This window comes from Rattus norvegicus, chromosome 10, assembly GCF_021556685.1.
Source record: "Rattus norvegicus strain SHRSP/BbbUtx chromosome 10, alternate assembly SHRSP_T2T, whole genome shotgun sequence".
Lineage (NCBI taxonomy): Eukaryota > Metazoa > Chordata > Mammalia > Rodentia > Muridae > Rattus > Rattus norvegicus.
The window spans coordinates 61,511,779-61,532,935 of NC_141543.1; the positions used below are offsets into that span (position 1 = coordinate 61,511,779).

At 39.5% G+C, this 21,157-nt stretch overlaps 1 protein-coding gene across 4 annotated transcripts in view; it reads left to right on the forward strand.

Annotated features, from left to right (window-relative positions):
• The window catches only part of Rabep1 (rabaptin, RAB GTPase binding effector protein 1), a 100,924-nt gene that overhangs the window by 22,148 nt on the left and 57,619 nt on the right, over nucleotides 1-21,157 (forward strand). For all 4 annotated transcript variants that reach the window (XR_015630941.1, XM_087573829.1, XM_087573830.1 and 1 more), the window contains 3 exon segments: nucleotides 6,720-6,848; nucleotides 15,415-15,618; nucleotides 17,766-17,926. Coding sequence is in view for 3 of the 4 variants with exons in the window: in XM_087573829.1 (XP_087429955.1) it covers nucleotides 6,720-6,848; nucleotides 15,415-15,618; nucleotides 17,766-17,926 (494 nt within the window). In the remaining variant the exon portion in view is untranslated.

A 21,157-nucleotide genomic window follows, 5' to 3' on the forward strand; every position in this document is an offset into this window, starting at 1 on the left:
CTCCTGGGCTGCGGTGTCTTAGCTGCCTGAGTAGCTGAGTTGTGAGCACATACCCTGTGCCCAGCAGTAGTTTCATTTCAGAATTTGGTGACAACGCAAGGGATTTCAGGAATTTTTTTCTCCCTCCTTCACTGATGTTCTGTGGTTTGAAATGGGTGTCTTTTGGATCTTGAGTAAAATCTTCAAATAAAAGTTTCTGGTTAGAGTAAAATATGGCCCAGACTTCTCCTTTCCTTTTTCTAGCTTTGTGTCATAGAACTTAATAAAGTGTTTCCTTTTTTAGAGGTATGTAGTAGGACACAGCTCAGGGCTGGAAATTGGTTTTAAGTTATTGCACATTCTTTCATATCAAAATTAGGGAAAGCTAAGCTAGGCAACATGGTGTGGCCCAGTCTTTCAGTCCAACACTTGGGAGACAGAGATGACAGAGAGTTGAGACTGTTTCAGTAAACAATAGTAAAACTAGGAAGAGTCAAGTATGTAAGGATTACTGAATCTTTTCCTTATTTATGATCTTACTTTTCTTTCACTATTGGTAGTGCTTAATTTAGACATTTTGAATAAGTGACTTTTTCTTTTTGGATAGTAAGCATTAGAAGTAGCCACTATCTTGAAAAACAAAACCAAACAAATAAAATAAAATAAAATAAAGTAAAATAAAATGGACCACAGAGGCTTTATTATATGGTGGTGTGGCAAGCTCCTTTAATCACGGAATTGGCAGCTTGTGGCAGTTGGATCACTGTGAGTTCCAGGCCAACCTTGGCAATTTAACAAGTTTCATATCGGCCTTGTCTTAGGCTGGCTACATAGTGAGACTCTGTTCTTTCTCCTCTTCTGTCTTTGAAAAATAAATTAATAGATTAACCTTAGCATCCAATGATTTTCCCCCTTAGTACTCCAACAAAGGTAATGACATGTGGACTGTGTTTGTGAAGGCTGATAGACTAAAACTCTGAGCTGCTTAGTTCCGAAAGGCTTAATATTGCTGAAAGCTGGTGTTAAAGCTTGTTAATTGTGTGTCATGGGGAGGGTATGTCCTGGAGATCAGTAAGCATGGACTTGGATGAGAATCCTGAGATCAGGGGTGACTTCTAGTCTTCTGTGGCTACAAAGGGGTTTGATCTCTGTATTTCTTTACCCATTAACTACTCTTAGTTTAAAAATGACAGCTAACATTTACCATTTTTCCTACACTCCATGTTAAGTACTTTTTGAGCTCTTTGCTAATCACTGACTATTGAGTCATCATGTTAGGACATAACACAGCACTTGCATTTGGTAAGCTACTTTCAGTTGGATATCTGCTGCATTATGATACACCTACTTATAAACATCTGTCTATTTGGGGTAAACTACTGACTCTTGGACATGTGATGTTAAACACATGCTTGTAGAAAGCGGTTATTTTGGCCATTCTGCTTTGTAGAAATGCAAAATGCTTGGAGTACTTGAGATTGTTTCAAAAGTTACATAAAAGCAGAGTGAAAATTAGGGAGTTGCTTGATACACCCTCATGGATCATGATTTCTGGAACTGCAGTCTGTCTTAAAGATTGGAGAGCCAGTTGTGGGTGTGGAGTTGGATTTGAACTTGTGGGTCAGAGCCAGGGTGGAGTAGGGAGGAGTGGAAACACAGTGTTTGGCTGGAAAAAAATTAAAGACAATTTATGTGAATGTATGACTCTATAGCCCAGGCTTGCTTGGGACTACTCTATCTAGCTTCATACTCATGATAATCCTCCTGCCTCAGGCAAGTGCTGGGCTTAAAAATACAAACTATCATGCCTCGCTTTGGCTGTAATTTTAGGAGCTGCATTTTTGTTTTTTGTTGATTCATTAATTGTTTGACTTAAATGTAATGACGAATGGCATGTGTATGGTTTGTTGGAAGATATGGATGACATAGGATGTAGGGAAAAGTATGAATAAAGGGCCTTTTAAAAATGTATTTAAAAATTTAAAAGCATGTACATTATAATTTGAAGTACATGTGCATTGTAGAATAATTTCCTTCATTTGTCAGAGGCCTTGTTTATTTTTGTAGTAGTATGTGTCAATAATTTTAGTGTTCTGTGGGAAAGCTATTTATTTATTTATTTATTTTTTTTTGGTTCTTTTTTTCGGAGCTGGGGACCGAACCCAGGGCCTTGCGCTTCCTAGGTAAGCGCTCTACCACTGAGCTAAATCCCCAGCCCCAAAAGCTATTTATTTAATTGTTGGGATGTAACAGTAACTACCAGCAGAAATAAGGCACTCAGAGACTAAATTAAATCCCCTTCATGATTTTAAATGGTAAACCTCCTTCCAATGGTTATCCTTCATATATTCTTCTACATAGCTGCATTCTGATATATTTTCCCCCCTCCACTGTTTAAAAATAAATCAAGGTTTCAATGGTTAGGTGTCATTATCTGACTATAGAGCTACCTCAGAATAACTCTTTCCTGTTAATGACATGGAGCTCATAGCAGCAGTCTTTCTTCCAGCTGTGAGTTGTACTAATGCTGTCAACTCTAGTGGAGCTAGCCTAGGGGTATGAGAATTAACAAATACAAGGCTTGATTTGTATAGGTTAGAGAAATATATCCTTATTGCAGAGAACTTTGAAAAGAAAATTAATGAGCCATAGTTCTAACTATTGGTATACTTCTAGCCTTTTAAACGTATTTTATAAAATCAGCTGTGAATTGAGCAGTGGCTTAAGGGTAGAGTGTGTCCTTCAAAGATAATCCTGGTTATAATGCAGGCAGATCACCGTCGTTTCCAGTGGTTTATAGTAGCGAAAAAGGACTCCAGGTAGCTGAGGTAACTAAACAGTGGTTGGCTAGTGCTGATAGATATCTCCTGAAGGGATTATGTTGATAACCTTAAGGCTGAGTCAAGGGTTTGTGTTTTGACCAAAACAGCCCCTGGCCTGGACCAGAATAGACAAACAGTGAGCTCCAGATCTTGAGCCCCTAAGTAAGGAATGTGTCCACTCATTGTCAGACTATGGTCAGTCCTTATCTGAAAACAGATGACCTGCCAGTATTGGAGCTGTGACATAGAACCACAGGTTTGTGTCTTTTCCATATGTAATAATTTCCATATAATGTAATGGGTCTTTTGGGACTGGAAGGTTAGTTTCTATTGCTGTGGGTGTCCTAGTCAGGATTTTATCCAAAATAAACCAGAAGTAGCAACATTGACAGTGGGGTTAGCTATGGGATAAATAGCTTAACTAAGTCAATATTTAACTATTCCAACCATGGACTAACATTCTGTCAGTGTACTAAAGGGTGTTAGTAGGAACTCTTTTCTCTTTTGGTTCCTTAGGAGAAGGGTCACATTAAGTCACCTGAGTACTAATTCACTCCATGTCCTGGGCAGCCCCTCTTGGGGAAGCAGAATTAGCATCAAAATACAAACAACACCAGGCCTGTCCACAACACTTCCCCCTTTTTGTCCAATTAAAAGATTCTTTTATCTCATATAAATTGAGCACAACTATTACCATTCTGTAATGTATAAAGTATAAGATACATTTAACACCCAATTCATTAATTTTTGTCTATTAAATAGAATACTCTGTTATCTATCCTGACTTAAAAAAGGTTTATAAATCCATATGTTATGTCCCAGTTAGCTTGTATACTATCTGAAAACTATCTTCTCAAATATATTTTCTCAATGCTAAATTGCCTGGGTTGGCTATGAGACTATAACTAGTCTTTCAACCCCATCAGAAATCCAAGAGTGACCAATCTATCTGAAAATTTAGGAAGCCTAGCACAGCTTCCAGAACTGAGACAAACTGTAGAGACATCTGCCTACCTATACAGCTACAGTATGCCAGGGAGTTGGAGCACCAGTCTTCAGCCTTCTGGCCCAGGATCATCTGACAGACCTTGGTGAAACAGGAATTATTAAGGACTAGCTTATTCTGTCTCAGCAGAACTAAGCTGTTCTAACCTGTAACTTGTGTCCTCTCAAGAACAGTATAGGTCTGTGAGAGAAATAGGCAGTTTCTGCCCAGTGGCCATCGAGCCACAATGCACAGCCTCACCTGGAGATAGAGATGCTCAGCTGCTTCTCTGAATCACAGCTGGGGAGCTGTGAGGAGCAGATATGTCACAACAAGTGAATAACATTAAATGTCACATTCCGTGGATTTATGACATTTTTGAAAACTGTCTACGTAAAGTAATCTGGGCTGTTGTCCATTATCTACTCTCACCTATTTCTAAATAAAATATCTTGAACCTAATAGTAAACTCAGAGCCATGAATTTGCTATCTGGCCCTTAACTCAAAGGCTTAAACATCTCAGATCAGTTTGTAATGACATTTATAGAAGGACTGGGTCCAAGCCTTGTACTTTTTTTTTTTTAAGCCTGGTACTTTTAAATTTTTTTGTATCAATAGAAGAAATTTATACCAATGAAAATCTTGAATTTGTATCAAAATAAATTCTGTACCAAAGTAGTAACTATTATAAAGGTTTATACCAAATGAGATTATGACTACACAGTCAATTCTAGCTATTTCCTCCCTGTTCAAATCATGACCATTTCTAAATTCCCTAGATAGACAACTTAGAATAACCACTTCCAGACTCCCAAGTCCAGGGTACCAGGGAGACGAATTTTCATAACTACTTCTAGCTGAATATGGGCATTGAGGTATCTTTGAAGGGGTTGGGGAAGGGTGGGGAAAAATGAGGGAGTTGGTTGGCCTTAAGAAGGCCACACCAATGATTGTTATAGTCTTGGATGTCAGGGTCCTGACTGGATCTGGCTGAAAGTCCAAGAGATCAGGAGTTCAAGCAGGTCAGTTCAGCACGTCTGATGATCAGACTCACCAAAGCTGTATATATAAATAAATCTCAAAACAAAGTTTTGTATCACCAAGATAACCTTTTTGTTCTTTTAGTTCTTCAGGGGGTCTCCCTTCGCCATATCTGATCCATATAACTCTGGAAGATATATAGACACTAATCACCGTTTCTTATAATGCAAAGACAAAACCTTTCTCCCAAATCAACATATCCTTCAGTTGGCAACCAGGAAAGCTTGCTTCTTGCCTTCTCTTCTAGAGAAATAATAAAACAACCACAAAACTCATAATTCTACTTGTTTTGATAATAAAAACAATTCAAGACAAATGAAGTAAACTAAACAATACTGTATGAGCCTTTTTTAGCCCTGTTCTAATTTGTCATGCCAGGATATTAACCCAAAATTCCCGTGGAGCCCACGTTCAAAGAATATGTTATCCTGCAGGACTTCAAAGTTTCCCTAAAGCAATTGTTTTTATACAATCTCCCTACTATCCTAAAAAAACTTACTGTATAAACCTATTGCTTATTTTATAAACCTATTCTCAGGCCTTTTTCCTAATCTGTTGTACCAGGATAATTAACCCAAAATTCCTGTGGAGCCCACATTCAAAGAATATGAGTTTGCTGAGACTGTATTATACCGTCTGTTGTGTTTTCTACCTGGAGCCACAGACTTCTATTTAGTTTATACCATCTACCTGTCATGCTCTCTGCCTTGAGCCATAGACATCTGTCAGTACCTGTTCTTAGCAGGCAGTTATCACTTCTCTACTTAGGCGTTATTTTCCCTATCCTTGTTCCTAACCGCAGGTGAAATTCCCCATGTAATTTGGACAAAATCTGTATATAAATCTATTTTAAAAATCAAATAAGGGGTTGGGGATTTAGCTCAGTGGTAGAGCGCTTGCCTAGGAAGCGCAAGGCCCTGGGTTCGGTCCCCAGCTCCGAAAAAAAGAACCAAAAAAAAAAAAAAATCAAATAATCCCAATTTTATAAATTCACAGTTCAATCAATATCTGCTCCAAGAAGCAGGCAGCTTCCATTCTCTGGCTCTCTGACCCAGAGCAGCCATCTTGTCTTTTTTCACAGCAGGGATGACAGAGCCCTCTTTTTTGTTTCAAGGTTCCCCAAGCTTGAGCCAACACATGACTTGACTCTACCTCGCTAGACAAACCTCCAAGTTTCTAACAAGATTTCTAACTAAAGGCTAAGAATCTTAAATTTCTAGTGGCTTCTTACCTGCCATGTTGAAGGCCATCTGTAGGGTGAAATAATGAAAAGGCAACCACACTACCGCTGGCAGTGTACTGGCGATCTGTTCTCATCTCTCCACACGACTTGCTAAGTTCCCATGGTGGGTTGCTGTCACGCCAGCCCCACACATCTGAATTCACATGGCTAGCTGGGTGCACTTTGCCACCTTAACTTTCTCTCTCGAACCCAGCTGAGTCACTGCATGAAAGAAAGCACCACACAATCTTAGTTTAGAATCAACAGGTAACACAATTGCTGGCCTGAGCAACTGGCATCCTAATCTGTAAGCCACTCTAAGTTAAATCCTCTGGTAGTGGGTCCCAGTGGGTGGATCTGCCATTTGAACCGTGGGGGAGGCCTCCCCTACCTACATGTTGGCCTCACCTGTCTCCGGTTCCCGTTAGGAGCTCTTATATTGAAATTGGCTTTGTTCTCTGTGATTCTTTGTTTCATTATATATGACTCATTCATAGTATATTATGAAAGCCTAATAGAAGTGTCTGGCTCTTTTAAATAAATCACAATTTATTAGAATATGATGGGTTTCAGTTTCCCTACTAGTTTGATGTGTAGCAGTACATAGCTGGGTGATTATTCTTATAACTTACAAACCTATTACTTGTTAACTAGTATTTCTTTTTTCAGTTTCTCTTCAGCAACGGGTAGCAGAATTGGAAAAAATTAATGCAGAATTTTTACGTGCACAGCAGCAGCTTGAGCAAGAATTTAATCAAAAGAGAGCAAAATTTAAGGAGCTGTATTTGGCTAAAGAGGGTAAGTTTGCCAGTTTCTTCCCCAACTTTCCTGCCAAAATGTTAACTGTCTTAAATGTTAAGTTTCTGATAGTACAGTATTTGTTTGTCATTGAATAAACCATGATTGTGTGTGTGTGTGTGTGTGTGTGTGTGTGTGTGTGTGTGTGTGAGAGAGAGAGAGGAGGGGGGAGGGAGGGAGGGAGGGAGGGAGGGAGAGAGAGAGAGAGAGAGAGAGAGAGAGAGAGAGAGAAATAATGCTTTTTGGAAGTAGGGTTCTCAATGAAATTGGGGAGGAAATTGAAAATGTACCATTAAGGTTTGTCTGTTTTCTGACCAAAATCATACTTAGTTGTAGTCGGCTGTTCTTAACACTTGAGGTACAATTCCTGGTTCTGTTGTATAGAAACTGACATGTTATGGAATTTACTGAACAAGTATTCAGTTATTTTCTCAGTACACTGTTAGGTACCTGCTCTGTGGGTTCATTTATTTAGGTGCTGGACATGCGATGGGAACATGATTCATGTGGCCCTGTAGGTAGGTTGAACTAAAGGTGAGGAAAACAGATGTAGAGTCATCGTTAAGGATGAGCATTGGAAGTAAATCTGGTGGGGTATCTAACTAGGAGGGGCAGAGAAGGTGTTTGCATTCTAGGTGTTGGCTTAGAAGCAGTATAGATATGGCTTCCATTGTGGAACAGCTGCAGCAGCATCAGGCTTACCTGGGAAACTTCTTAGAAATGTACATATTTGGGTTGTATTCCACATTTCCTGAGTCAGAAACTGGGATGAGGGTCTGGTGGTCCAATGGTCGGTGTTTTAACAAGCTTCCAAGGTGATTCAGAGGCAGAGTTTCTGATCTACCAGGACTCTGGTACCCCGCAATTTGCATTTTTAGCAAGTTACTAGGTGATACTATTATTAATGGTTAGGCTCTCTTTGAGAATCATTAACCTAAGTCAGTCAGTTATTTATTTATTTATTTATTTATTTGTTTGTTTGTTTGTTTGTTTATTTATTTTTATGCAAGTACACTGTAGCTGTCTTCAGACATACCAGGAGATGGTTGTGATTTGAACTCAGCACCTCTGGAAGAGTAGTCACTGCTCTTAACCACTGAGCCATCTCTCCAGCTCAGCTCTTGTACTTTTTAATTGAAAAAATTATTTTTGAAAAACTTTTTTTAACTTTTTTAAAAAATTATGTACGTTAGTAATTTGACTGCATGTCTGTGTGACAATTGTGACATGGAGATGCTGGGAATTGAACCCAGGTCCTCTAGAAGAGCTATCTCTCCAACCCGGAAAATTTTGTTGAGATAAAATTCTATGTTTCCCAGACTGACCTTGAACTGGTTACATAGCTGGGGGTAACCCTGAAATTCTGATCCTCCTACCTTTACCTCCTGAGTGCTAGGACATTAGTTTGGAACTTCAGTTTGAACCCAGGCTTCATGCATGCTAGGCTGTATCTTAAACTCCAAAAGTAACATCTTGGGCTTGAAAGTCTTTTTAAAAATAATCTTGTTAATGTGTGGTAACAAAACTATGGCGTGATAGCACACACTTTTAATTCAGCATGACCCTTTCCCTCCTTCTCCATCCTCCTTTTTTTCTTCCGCCTCCCCTCCTCTCCCTTTACTTTCTCCCCTTTCCTTCTTCCTTTCCCTTCTTCTCCATCCTTTGCTTCAGATAGGATTTCATGTAGTTCAGGCTGTCCTTGGACTCTTCCTAATCTCTCTTGCCTTTATCTCACAAGCACTGGGGTTACAGACATGTAGTCCCATGCTTGGTGTAAGTGGTGCTAGGGATTGAACCCAGGGTCTTGTACATGTCAAGCAGACATTCTACCGAGTTGCATTCCCAGCCCTTGTTCTTTCATAGATGCGTATGCAAATTTGTTAAGCACCCCACCCTCCCTTTTCTTTGCTATATAGCACTGTATTCCTAAGGCATTCCAGTCTTCTTTTTCTTAAGTTTATTTCTGCCGTCAGTTGACAAGGTACCACCGTAAACTCTGAGCAATTAATGTGGTGTCAGGATGACCTATTAATACATTTAATGCATGAATACACACACACACACACACACACACACACACACACACACACACACACACACACACACACACGCATGATCCTTCCAGTATTTTCTCTGATGCTAAGTTCACACTCACTATGGTCATGGTTTATGCTATCTTTTCCTCCTGTTACTTCTCACACTAATATGTTAGTCATCTTTCTTTTTATTTATTATTTATTTTTATTGCGTGGTTGTTTTGCCTGCATATATGTCTGTGTACCATGTGTATCTGGTGACCATGGAAGCTAGAAGAGGCCATAAGATCCCTCGGGACTGAAACTAACAATTGTGAGGTTATCATGTGGGTGCTGGAAATTGAACCTGTATCCTAGCTTCTCTTTATTCAATAAATTATAGTTAAGCTTTAAAGCTTGTTTGATTTGTTTTTCGTTTCCCTCTGTTCTCAAGTTAAAATGTAAGGTTTTCCCATTTTCCTTGAAGTTATTTTTTTGTAAAAACTTTAACAAAAAAATTAAATGCTCCTTCCTTTCTGTCCCTCCTTTCTGTCCTTTTCTTTCTTTCTTTTTTAAACTTTTGATTCTTTATGAATTTCACATTATGCACCCCAATCTCATTCTTCTCCCCGTCCCTCCATATTTGACCTCTGCCTTTGCAACCTCCCCCTCCAAAGAAAACAAACGAAACAAAACAACAACTTACTTTGGAAGCTTCCGTGTGTCACACAGTATGCCCCTTTGCCCAAACAACTTTTCTTGCAAAGTTTCATTGCACTGAGTTGTTGGTCTGCTTAAGGACTGGCCCCTGCCACATTATCAGTTCTAGCTCCTCACTGGGGCTCCTTTCCACTGTCCCCTCGTTGCCTGTGCCATGGAGGTCTTGCAGCTTTGGTTCTGGAGAACCAGCCCCTTCATGTGCTCCTGCAGTTCATAGAGGAGTAGATGCTGGCATGGGCCAGCCAGAGCCCTGGATCTGGGCCTGGGTGGGTAATGGGGGCTGGCTCACTTGTGCCCAATCACCAGGGTCAGCTCTGCAGTGCTGCCCAGGTAAGTTATTAGGCTCCTCTCCCATGAGGCTCAGGCTAGGGGTGAACTTGATTTTCTTTTTTACTATGTGTATGGGAGTGGGTGTTTGTGCTAGAGCTTGTATGTGGGGGTCAGAGGACAACTTTGGAATTAGGTCTTTGTTTTTACCTTTTTTTTAGGTTTTTGGGATCAAACAGGTTACCAGTCATGGACAGCAGGAGCTTATACCCACTGAGCCATTTCACTCACCTATAGCTTCTAATTTTGCATATATTCTCAGTTTTATATCTTTGAATTAAACAACTTGCTATGTTAAAATTACTTTAGTTAACTGTACTTTATTATCTGAAATTGTTAACAAATTTAAGCTGGCCATAGAGAGCGCTGAGGTAGCTTTTTGCTTTTTACAAAATGACAGAAGGAATTCTATGATCCTTTTTCTGAGACTTCATAAAGGCAATATATATGATATAGAAAACATCAGTGTTGATTACTTAGTTTTTATTTTGAACACTTGCCTGTATCGTAGTAAAAATCAAATGTGACGCTTTGTTCTCAGGAGCAGCTCATATTATTGTACCTGCTCTGAAGGTGGAAGCCAGACTCTTGATCACTATAGGGCAGAAGCAGTAGACAGCAGTGTGCTCAGCAGTCTTTGTCTTTCAGCAAAATAGGGCAAGGTGACTCATCAATCCAAACACTGCTTTTCCCCTGGAAGGAACAGTTTTAGTACTTCTGTAATTACTAAGCTTGCTTCTACTTAGACTGTCACTGTGTTATAAGCGCGTAATGAAGATTATTAATAAAAGATGACGTGTCTGCTTTTTGACTTCTCACTGCCTGTTTTTGTGTTAGTATACATTTTCTTCAAGCTGACATCAGTTGGGAATATTGTAAAATTTTGAAATGTTGTATTAATTTTCTATTCAACTTTAAGGTATTTTTATTGCACTTTTTCCCTTATAAAAAGCTTCAACCCAGCACTTAATACTGCAACAGTGTTTGTGTTTTAGAAATTCTCAGTCCAGAGTGTTAGTCGGACCCTACGCTCTGAAGCTGCAGAAGAAAGACTGTGCAGGAAAATGAGAGAAATGGAGGTGGAGCTTTCTAGTGGTGTCCTAAAGGACTTTACACATGGCCATAATTTACAGTGTTCTGATGCTTTTAGACTGTCAAATATGAAAAGCTTGGTTTGACACATTGTTCACTGAGGTATGGGTATGAAACAAGGAATATTTTAAATATTTAAATTAAAACTATTAAGAAGAAAGATGAAAACTAATTAGAAAACTTGTATACAAAATACAAAAATAGAGAATAACCCATGCACAGTGGCATCTGCATGTGAGCCCAGCATTTGGCAGGTAGAGTTAGAAGGATCTTGAATCTGAGACTAGCCAAGGGATTGATAGCAAGAGACTGTCTGAACAATAGCTTCATCAATGTCAGCTGATCCCAGGACATTGTATTAGCTCCTCAGATGACTGGAATAACATCATCAGAGTTCATAAGAAAAATGATTGTCAATCTAGAATTTTAATATTTAGTTGAGTTCAAGTGCATCCTTGAGGAACACAAATGCTAAGAACATTTATCACTGCATGGGCACCAAAAGAGAAGTACGTGGGGTATATGACTACTTAAAAACACTCCAAAAACCATTGCAGTTCACATACACAAAAGGTTTAAAAAGCTTTAAGAAATGTCTTTTGGGCTGAGATTGCTCAGTGGCTAGTATGTTCTTGGTGGAGGATATAAATTTGGTACGCGCTCACAACTATCTTTTAACTCTAGCTAGAACAAATCTGATGCTCTCTTCTGGCCTTTGCTAGCACCAGGCATACATATGTACTTCAAGGCAAAATGTACTCGTGTAAAATAAAAATAGTACTAAAAAAAGTCTTCTGGAAGAAACTAATAAAAATACAAGCTTAATTACAGTTGTTGGACCACTAATACAAAGACAAAAGTAGAAAGGAATGGCATATTTCCTCATAGATAACAAAATAAAAAGAAATTAATTACAAAATTAAAAATTAAGGAGATTGTTCCCTTTTTGAAAAACTGTGTTTATTTAAAGAATTGTTCATTATTTGACATATTGAAATATACGATATTGAATATTGATTATGATCCATAGTATCCAGTATGATGGATTAGTTCCAGTATTTTCAAGTTTTTGTAAAAAATAAACTGCAAGGGACATTGGATAGGTAGTATTATCTAGACCAAGATAAAACTTAGAAAAGATGTAACAAGACATCACAAGAACTTTATGCATGCATCTCTTTGAAATACAGATGTCTAAATCCTCACTAAATGCTTGAAAATCAAACAATGCAAAAGAATCAGATAGTGACCAATTGGACCTCATGTTAGAACTGCAAGGTTGGTCAAACTCATACTCATTGTAATAATATATCAGTAGCATAGAAACCAGGCTGGTCATAGTGGTGCATACCTTTAATCCAGCACTCTGGAGGCAGAGGCAGTTGAATTCCTGTGAATTTGAGGTCTACATAGAGAATTCCAGGACAACCAGAGCTTAAATAATAAGAGGGGACTGGTTTCAAAAAACAAAAGATAAAAACCAAAGCACACAAACTTCCAAGTTGATAAAGGAAAAGTAATTTTTAAGACTGTACACCTATTCATGATTAAAAACAACAAACTAGAAACAGAAGAGAATTTGCGAACTTGACAAAGGGCATTTGCACAACACCCATGCATCAGTTTGTGTCTGTCTGTCTGTCTGTCTGCCTGTCTGTCTGTCTGTCTGTCTCTCTCTCGTGTGTGTGTGTGTGTGTGTGTGTATGTTTGTGTGTGTGTGTGCGCGCTCGCACGCGTGTGCATTTGTGCTTATGTGACACACATATGACATGACAGTAGAAGGGGACTGTGAGGGACAAGGAAGAGAGGTCTCAGTGGAGGAAGGGGTTCAAGAGAGTAATGAGGATAGAGAAAAAGACAGATTGTATACAAAGAAAGTTTTCATGCAGAAACTATATAAAATGACACAGCAGAACGGGGACTATTTCTGGTAGAAGAGCTTTGAAGGGATTATGGTTAGGGTTAGAACTAGACCTTTTACTAGGATAAAATATGAATAATGATAAATTTTGGGGAGAATGTCAAAAGGGGTGCCAAGATGGATTTTTAAGAAGTAAAGAGTTAGACAAGTTATTAGCACATAGGAGGCTTCCAGGAGAGTTCAGGCACTAGAAACATACAACGTTGCAGGGTCTTTGAAGAGGGGAGTCATAATATGTACCTGTGGCAGAATTGGCAGTCTCTTATGCCTTTCTGAGTATTTGGGGTTTGGGGTGTTCACAGCACTAGCCTGCAGCCTTTTCTTATTTTCGCGTGTATTATTCTCAAGCAGGCCAGGAGTCAGGGAATGGGGTGGGGAATAGGGCATGTGGCCATCAGTACCTGTTTTGATGTGAACTCACTTTCCCAGTTGAGAGGTCTTGGCACCTGGAAGTCTTTTAGCTAGGGACTCAGTGTCTCAGTAAGGGTGCCGTTTAGTATTTGGGAGAGACGAAAGGCTGGTATAGATAGGTATGTGGCCTGCACAGTGGCTAGATTCAAATATTACCCTCTTATGAATGGTTTTTTAATCCAAGCATGAGTTGTTCCTTTCCAAACCTCATGAGTACTATCTTTACTATCTGCCTTTCTATTGGATTCTGGTTATCCACACTTGGATCAGAATGAACCACTCTATAGGATACTGAGGGTTCTCTGTTCTAAAACTCAAAAAATTTCTAACATGTTCCTGCCATGAGCCACTTGAAATGCCTGTGAACCATGTAATGAGGTTTATCATAGCCGTGTACCACTTTTAGTACAGTTATTCTATATTAGTTTTCTTATCATTATGGCAAAATACCTGGCATAGTTGGGGAGATACAGGAGACTTAGGTCAGGGATGGCATGGCAGGAGGCATGTGAAGTGGGTGATTAGTTACGTTGAATCTGCTGTCATGAAAAAATGCTGATGCGTGGCTTACCTACTTTTTAAAATTTAGTCCAGGATCCCATCCCATGGGGTGTTAACAGCCCACATTCAAGATGAGCCTTCCCTGTTCAGGTAAACCTCTGGCAACACCAGTCATACATGACCATAGGAGTTCCTTCTGGGTGATTCATTATTAGTCAATAGTGAAGACTAACCATCACAACGCTCTTTCTAAATCAGAAGGAAAGCTCTGTGTTAGAAACAGGTAAGCAGAATATGATGCATGCATACCTGAAATCCTGTTACTAAGGAGGCCAGAAGGATTGAGAGCTTGTAGCCAGCTAGTGTTAGTTACATAGTGAGAGACTCTGAGACTCTGAGGAAAGGAGACCTAGGGAAATTCTAATCACTGATTAATCTTTTTTTTTTTTTTTTTTTTTTTTTTTTGTGGTTCTTTTTTTTGGAGCTGGGGACCGAACCCAGGGCCTTGCGCTTCCTAGGCAAGCGCTCTACCACTGAGCTAAATCCCCAACCCCATCACTGATTAATCTTATGAAAAGATATTCAAACTCCCTACAAATAAGGAAGTATAGATTTAAGAGTTGAACATTTAATGTTCATGGTAGTCATGACTTTTTTAATGGAGAATTGGCAGTAAGAGAAAACAGATACATCCCCACACAGGAGTAATAGGCTCTTATTTGTTTTCTTTGCAGTGTTAGGGACCAAACCTAGGACCTCGTACATGCTAGGCAAATGCTACCACTGAACTGTATTATCGACTCTACACCTCTATAATTTTGGAAGTCACAACCAAGTATATGTTCTATCTAGGCTTAAGTCATGTGTTGTACATCTGATATCAACTTAATATTTAAGAGATTGTAAAGAATGACTGAGAAAGTAATCTTAGCTTTATCAACTCTAATTAATATGTAGTACGTCTTTCTTCCATTCAATAGTCTTGAAGACTTACTCTTGACACTTACCGTACTTACAGACATTTATAGAACACCATTTTCTCATTGCAACAGCCCTATAAAGTGGCCATCTTTAATCTCCATTTTGTAGATTTGTATACTTATACCTGAGTAGTTAATTAAATTGATTATTAGGGCTAGAGCGATGGCTCAGTGGTTAAGAGCACTGGTTGTTCTTCCAGAGAACCCAGGTTCAATTCCCAGCACCCACATGCCAACTCATAACTGTGCAACTACAGTCCTGGGAATCTGATGCACCCCCCTGGCATTCAAAGGCACCAAACAAACATGTGGTGCACAGACTTGTGTAGTTAAAACACCATATACATAGAAACAAATTTAAAAGAGGATTTGATTATGTTCATTTAGTGAGAGGTAAAAGCCTAAATATAGCACCAAAACTGATCTTTCCCAGTGTTATTAGATAGTTTAAATACTTTGTTTTTGAAACCCAGCATGCTTTGTATTTCTATTAAGGTAGCTCCATAATCTATCTTAGCATTTTAAAATTCAATTTCTTCATTTTTTGGGGTCTGATAAAGTGAATTACACATTAATGGAAATCTTTTACTTTTCCCCAGAGGATCTGAAGCGGCAAAATGCAGTATTGCAAGCTGCGCAGGATGACTTGGGTCACCTTCGGACACAGCTGTGGGAGGCGCAGGCAGAAATGGAGAATATCAAGGCGATCGCCACAGTCTCTGAGAACACTAAGCAAGAAGCTATAGATGAAGTTAAAAGGCAGTGGAGAGAAGAAGTTGCTTCACTTCAGGCTGTAATGAAAGGTAAAGACAAAGGTCAGGTTTTAGACTTTCTAAGATCAACAAATTCTAATGCTTGACACCATTTTCATGACCTTAAAATGTGTTTGTGGTAACAATGCATTTTAATGCACTGGTAGTGGTGGTGCATGCCTTTAATTCCAGCACTCAGGAAGCGGAAGCAGGTGGATAACTGAGTTTGAGGCCAGCCTGTTCTACAGAGTGAGTTCCAAGAATTCTCTGTTTATATTAGGCTTTATGTATTGTCATCTTCAAGATGTCAAGTGAAAGGGAAACCAGAGGTGTTGTACTGAATGGGTGGCACATTACTGGTGTCTTTAACCGATCTAATAATGGAGACTTAGAGAGATAATGTATTAAATGAGGGTTGGAGTTACTTGTACAGTTTAAAGCAGGCTTTAATTAAACCTGGATTTTTATTTGTTTAGATTTTTAAGTATAATGTATATTTGTATGTGAAATATTTGTTTGATGGCTAAGAATGTCCTTAAGGCTAAAATGGACTTTATGGAATGCTCAACTTGTGACTCTTGGTCTGAAAGAAGTGTAATAGCGTGTGTTGCCTCTTTCCTTTCAACACAATGCTTCATTACTTACTTCAGTTTTCAGAATAATGACAGAATGAAATAAGGTGTTACCTTAATTTTTGGGATCTTGGAATTAGTTAATACAAGTGTGCACGAATGGTAACTGCCCTATCCCAGGTGATCTTTGCATTTGTGTTCTATTTTTACATAGCATTCCTTGAAATGAAGCAATTAGGGCTACCTCTGTTTCTGAGTCCAGCTCACACTAAGGGTTACTCTAGTCTCGTGTAGTAAGTCTGACTGTATTGGTTTATCTGTACGGAAATTAATTTTTCTCATTGGAATCAAATCCATCTGTAGGTAAGCTAGAAGCGGTCTTAACAGTTCTATTACCCTACCCATATCCTAGACTTTTCTGACTATCTGTGTTTATATAGTTAACATATTCTTTAACATTTCACCTTTGCTTTGTGGCTGAAAAAATACTTATACCTCCATCAGTCTACATTAAAGAAGGAAAAAATTTCTAGAAATCTTCATTCCCTATCTTCCTCAAACTTTGTTGACAAAGTATGTGATTACCTTTTACTATAAGGAAATTGAAATGGAATTTTAAGCCTCTGTATTTAATTTGTGCTGTGAGGTAGGTGATCCCATTAAGCTACTTTACTCAGCTTGAAAGTGTAGTATTTATATCGAACAGCATAAATTCCAAAGTTTGGTCTTGCTAGTAATGAAGAAGGAGTAAAAATTAAAGTTGGAGAGATGACTGGGTGGTTAAGAATGAGTGTTGCCGGGGCTGGAGAGATGGCTCAGCGGTTAAGAGCACTGACTGCTCTTTCAGAGGTCATGAGTTCAATTCCCAGCAACCACATGGTGGCTCACAACCATCTGTAATGAGATCTGGTGCCCTCTTCTGGCCTGCAGTCACATATGCAGGCAGAATGCTATACATAAAATAAATAAATAAATCTTAAAAAAAAAAAAAAAAAAAAAAGAATGAGTGTTGCCTTTGTAGAGGATCTGAGTTCAGTTCCCAGCACCCACAGTGTGGCTCCCAGCTGCTTATAACTACAGTGGGATCTGACACACTCCTCCGAGCTCTGCAGGAACAGGTATGCAGATATGCAGATAGTGCAGTACTCAATGCATATGTAAAAGAAAGATAAATCTTTTTTAAAAAAAGAATTCTTACTTGTCAGGTGATGTTTCAAGACTGTGTTAAAGAGAAAGTTATTTTGTAAAGATAGAATTGTCCCAATTTAGAATCTTAGGTTTTTGTAGTAAAATATCCCAGAAAAAATACTTATTTCCTTACATGCTCACAGTTATAATGAAATGCTGTATTTGTTTTGGGGGCCACAATACAGCGTCAAAGAACGTGGACTTGGGAGAGGGTCTTAGGTGTGAGCTGATAGCTTCGCTCTGAACCTTCTCTAGGTTTTCTTGTCAAACAGCATATGGAAATCCGTTGTGAAGATTGGTGATGAAGCAACACAGCCCTTATTTCCACTTGTAATGAGAACTAGGGTGTTTTTATTGTCTTAAGCCCTTACATAACTGAAGACTCCAATGAACAGACACTTGCCCTGTGACGTGAGCATGGACTGTGGTGTTTTGCAGAGACTGTGCGTGACTATGAGCATCAGTTTCACCTGAGGCTGGAGCAGGAACGAGCGCAGTGGGCACAGTATCGAGAGTCTGCAGACCGGGAGATAGCTGACCTAAGAAGAAGGTTGTCTGAAGGTCAAGAGGAAGAAAATTTAGAAAATGAAATGAAAAAGGTATGCAGGAATATCATTCACTTATAGAATTAGAATACTTGAGTCTAAAAGCAAGTGTTTAAAGCAAAGTGTTTAAAGTGTTTAAAGCTGCAGAACTGGAAGTTGAATGCTGTACGCTCTTTGTGCTGAAGGAGTTGCTTATGCGCTAGCTTTCCCCTCCCCCTCCATAGTACATGTGACTGACTGCCTAACTGTCTTCAGATCCTTGATGGGGTGTCATCTCTTCACGAGGTTTTCCTTTCCTCTATTTACGCTTGCAGCCTATCTGCCTCTTCCCCTGAGCTTCCAGGACTCTCCTGGTTTTCTGAACCCTGCTTCAGGTTTTTCTTTGCACAGCATATTTCCTCATAAAACAGAGGTAACCTTTTAGTGTGTTTGTTTACTGCTTTTTTTCTGTTCAATAGAATGTGAACTCCATGAGAATGTAGTCTTTGTGTATATTAGGTGGGTAGGATGGTATCTAGCACATAAATGTTCAGTGAATTCATGTTGGTTGAGAGATGTTGCTTGGTACTGTGTCTAAACAATATTTTAGAACACTAATTAATCCTTTTTCAGCACACCTTGGTTTCTTTGACAAATGCTACATGTATTATATCTGAATAATACCATACAATACCTTAACACAGGCAACTAGATGACAGAGACATTTTATCATTGTGAACATTAAAAATACTTTTCTTGTGTGTGGATGTGTGTGCACATGTGTGCCACAGCAAGTGTGTGGAGGTCCGTTTCAAACCAGCTTTAGGAGTGAGTTATCTTCTTTCACCTTGCAGGTCCAGACAGGCCATCAGGCTCAATGGGAGGAGACAGTGTTGAGCTGGCTGATTGGCCCTCATTGAGAACATTTTAAGCAGCCTTTAAATAGTTTGCAGAAATTATTTTGTGAGTTTGTAAACACAATGCATGTGTGTTTTTAAGAACATAGAATAATTAAAAATTAAAATTTTGAAAATGGTTAATAATGATCTTTGGCTAGTAATCCTTACTCTATTCTTTATATAGACATGTAATTATTACTTCCATAATCATTATTCTTTGCCACTTTAAAAAAGTTTTAAGTTTTAAACTAGCTTTTATTTTTATAAAATTTATTTTGTGTGTGTGTGTGTGTGTGTGTGTGTGTGTGTATGCATGCGATGCTAGCGGTTAAATGTCAGGAGTATTCTCTCTTTACCTACTTTTTTAAAAAAGATTTATTTATTTATTTTGTGTATGTGAGTACACTGTAGCTGTCTTCAGACACACCAGAAGAGGGCATCAATCCCATTACAGATGGTTGTGAGCCACCATGTGGTTGCTGGGAATTGAACTCAGGACCTCTGGAAGAGCAGTCAGTGCTCTTAACGTCTGAGCCATCTCTCCAGCCCCAGCTACCTCTCTATTTTTAAAATCTTTTAAGTTACATTTTTATGCCATGTTTTGATTATATTTTTGCCTCCTCCAACTTCTCCTAGATCCTTCTCACCTCCCTCCCCACCCAGCTTCATGTTTTTTTCTCTCCTTCTGAAAACCAAAACAACTTCTCTCCTTCCAAATGAAAATCAAACAAAAAGACAAGAGGACCCAAAATACCAAACCAAAACAAAAGAACATAGTCAGTTTTGTGTTGACTTACTCCTGGGCATAAGACCTGCCTTGAAGTGTGGTTGATATGTGCAGTGATACTCTGTTGGTAAAAGCTGATGTCCTTTTGCCATCAGGTATCAATTGCAAATAGCACCTTGGTTAGGGTGGGGTTTTGTCTTACTTGAGCTTGTACAGTCTTGTGTGCTGCCACAGTCTCTGTGCATTCATATGTGCACCAGCCCTGTTGTGTCTGAAAGACGCTGTTGTCTTAGTTAACTACTCCATCTTGATCTTCTGCATAGTTACCCGAGTCTCCAGGGTATGGGGTATGATGAAGACATCTATTTAGGGCTGAGTGCTCCACGGTCTCTCACCCTGCACATCGTTCAGTTGTGTGCCTCCATGTTGATAACTCTTATCTGAAAGAAGCAGCTTGTCTTCAAGGGTGGAATGATGCTCTGTTCGTGGGTATAGCAATGTGTCACTAAGAGTCATTTATGGCTGTGTTTCTTTAGTAGAATAACAGTAGTAAGCTCTTCCCTAGGCCAGTGACCTATTTAGACCCAGGTTCTTGGCCACTTTAGCAGTGTCAGATGTTGGTTTTATCTAAAATGATATGGGCTTTAAGTTCAGTTGGGGCAGGGGTGGGGGTAGGAGTGGGGCTGAGTGGTTACTTCTGTATAATTTGTGCCACTGTTGCACCAGTATATCTTGCAGACAAGTCACTGTTCTGTTCTGTTCTGTTCTGTTCTTGTCTGTCTGTCTGTCTGCCTGCCTGCCTGTTTGACTGTCTTTTACTTGTTCACTTTACATCCTGTTCAATGTGCCCCTTCCAGTCACCCTCTCCCCTTCTCCTCTGAGTGGGTGGGGGCACCTTGGGTATGTCCCCAACCCTGGCACTTCAAGTCCATGCAAGGGTAGGTGCTTCCTCTCCTACTGAGGCCAGACAAGGCAGCCCAGCTAGTAGAACATGTCCCACACACAGACAACAGCTTTTGGGGTATCCCCCACTCTAGTTGTTTGGGACCCACATGAAGACCAAGATGCACATCTGCTGGGAGGCCTAGGTCCAGGCCGTGTCCATCCCCTCTGCCCCTCCCCACAGCTAACTTCTAACCTCCACACTCCCCTTCTGATCCCCTCTCCCATCCAGTTCCCTCCTTCCATCAGCTTCCATCTGCCTTCCACAACCATTCCATTCTCCCTTCCAAGTGAGGAACAAGCATCCCTACTTGTGCCCTCCTTCCTATCCAGCCTCCTTGGGTCTGTGGACTGTAGCCTAGGCATCCTATATTTTATGGCTAATATTCGCTTATAAGTGAATACATACTGAGCATGTCCTTTTGGGACTGGGTTGCCTCACTCAGGATATTATTCTCAAGATCAATTATATTTGCCTGTTAGATTCATGATGTCTTTTTTCATAGCTGAATAGTATTCCAATAGTGTTTCATTGCATAAATGTACAACATTTATTATTATTATTTAAGATTTATTTAGTGTATGAGTACTTTAGGCCAGAAGAGGGCACAAGATCCCATTACAGACGGTTGTGAGCCCCCATGTGGTTGCTGGGACTTGAACTCAGTACCTCTGGAAGAGCAGTCAGTGCTCTTAATCACTGAGCCATCTCTCTAGCCCTATTATTATTATTTAAGA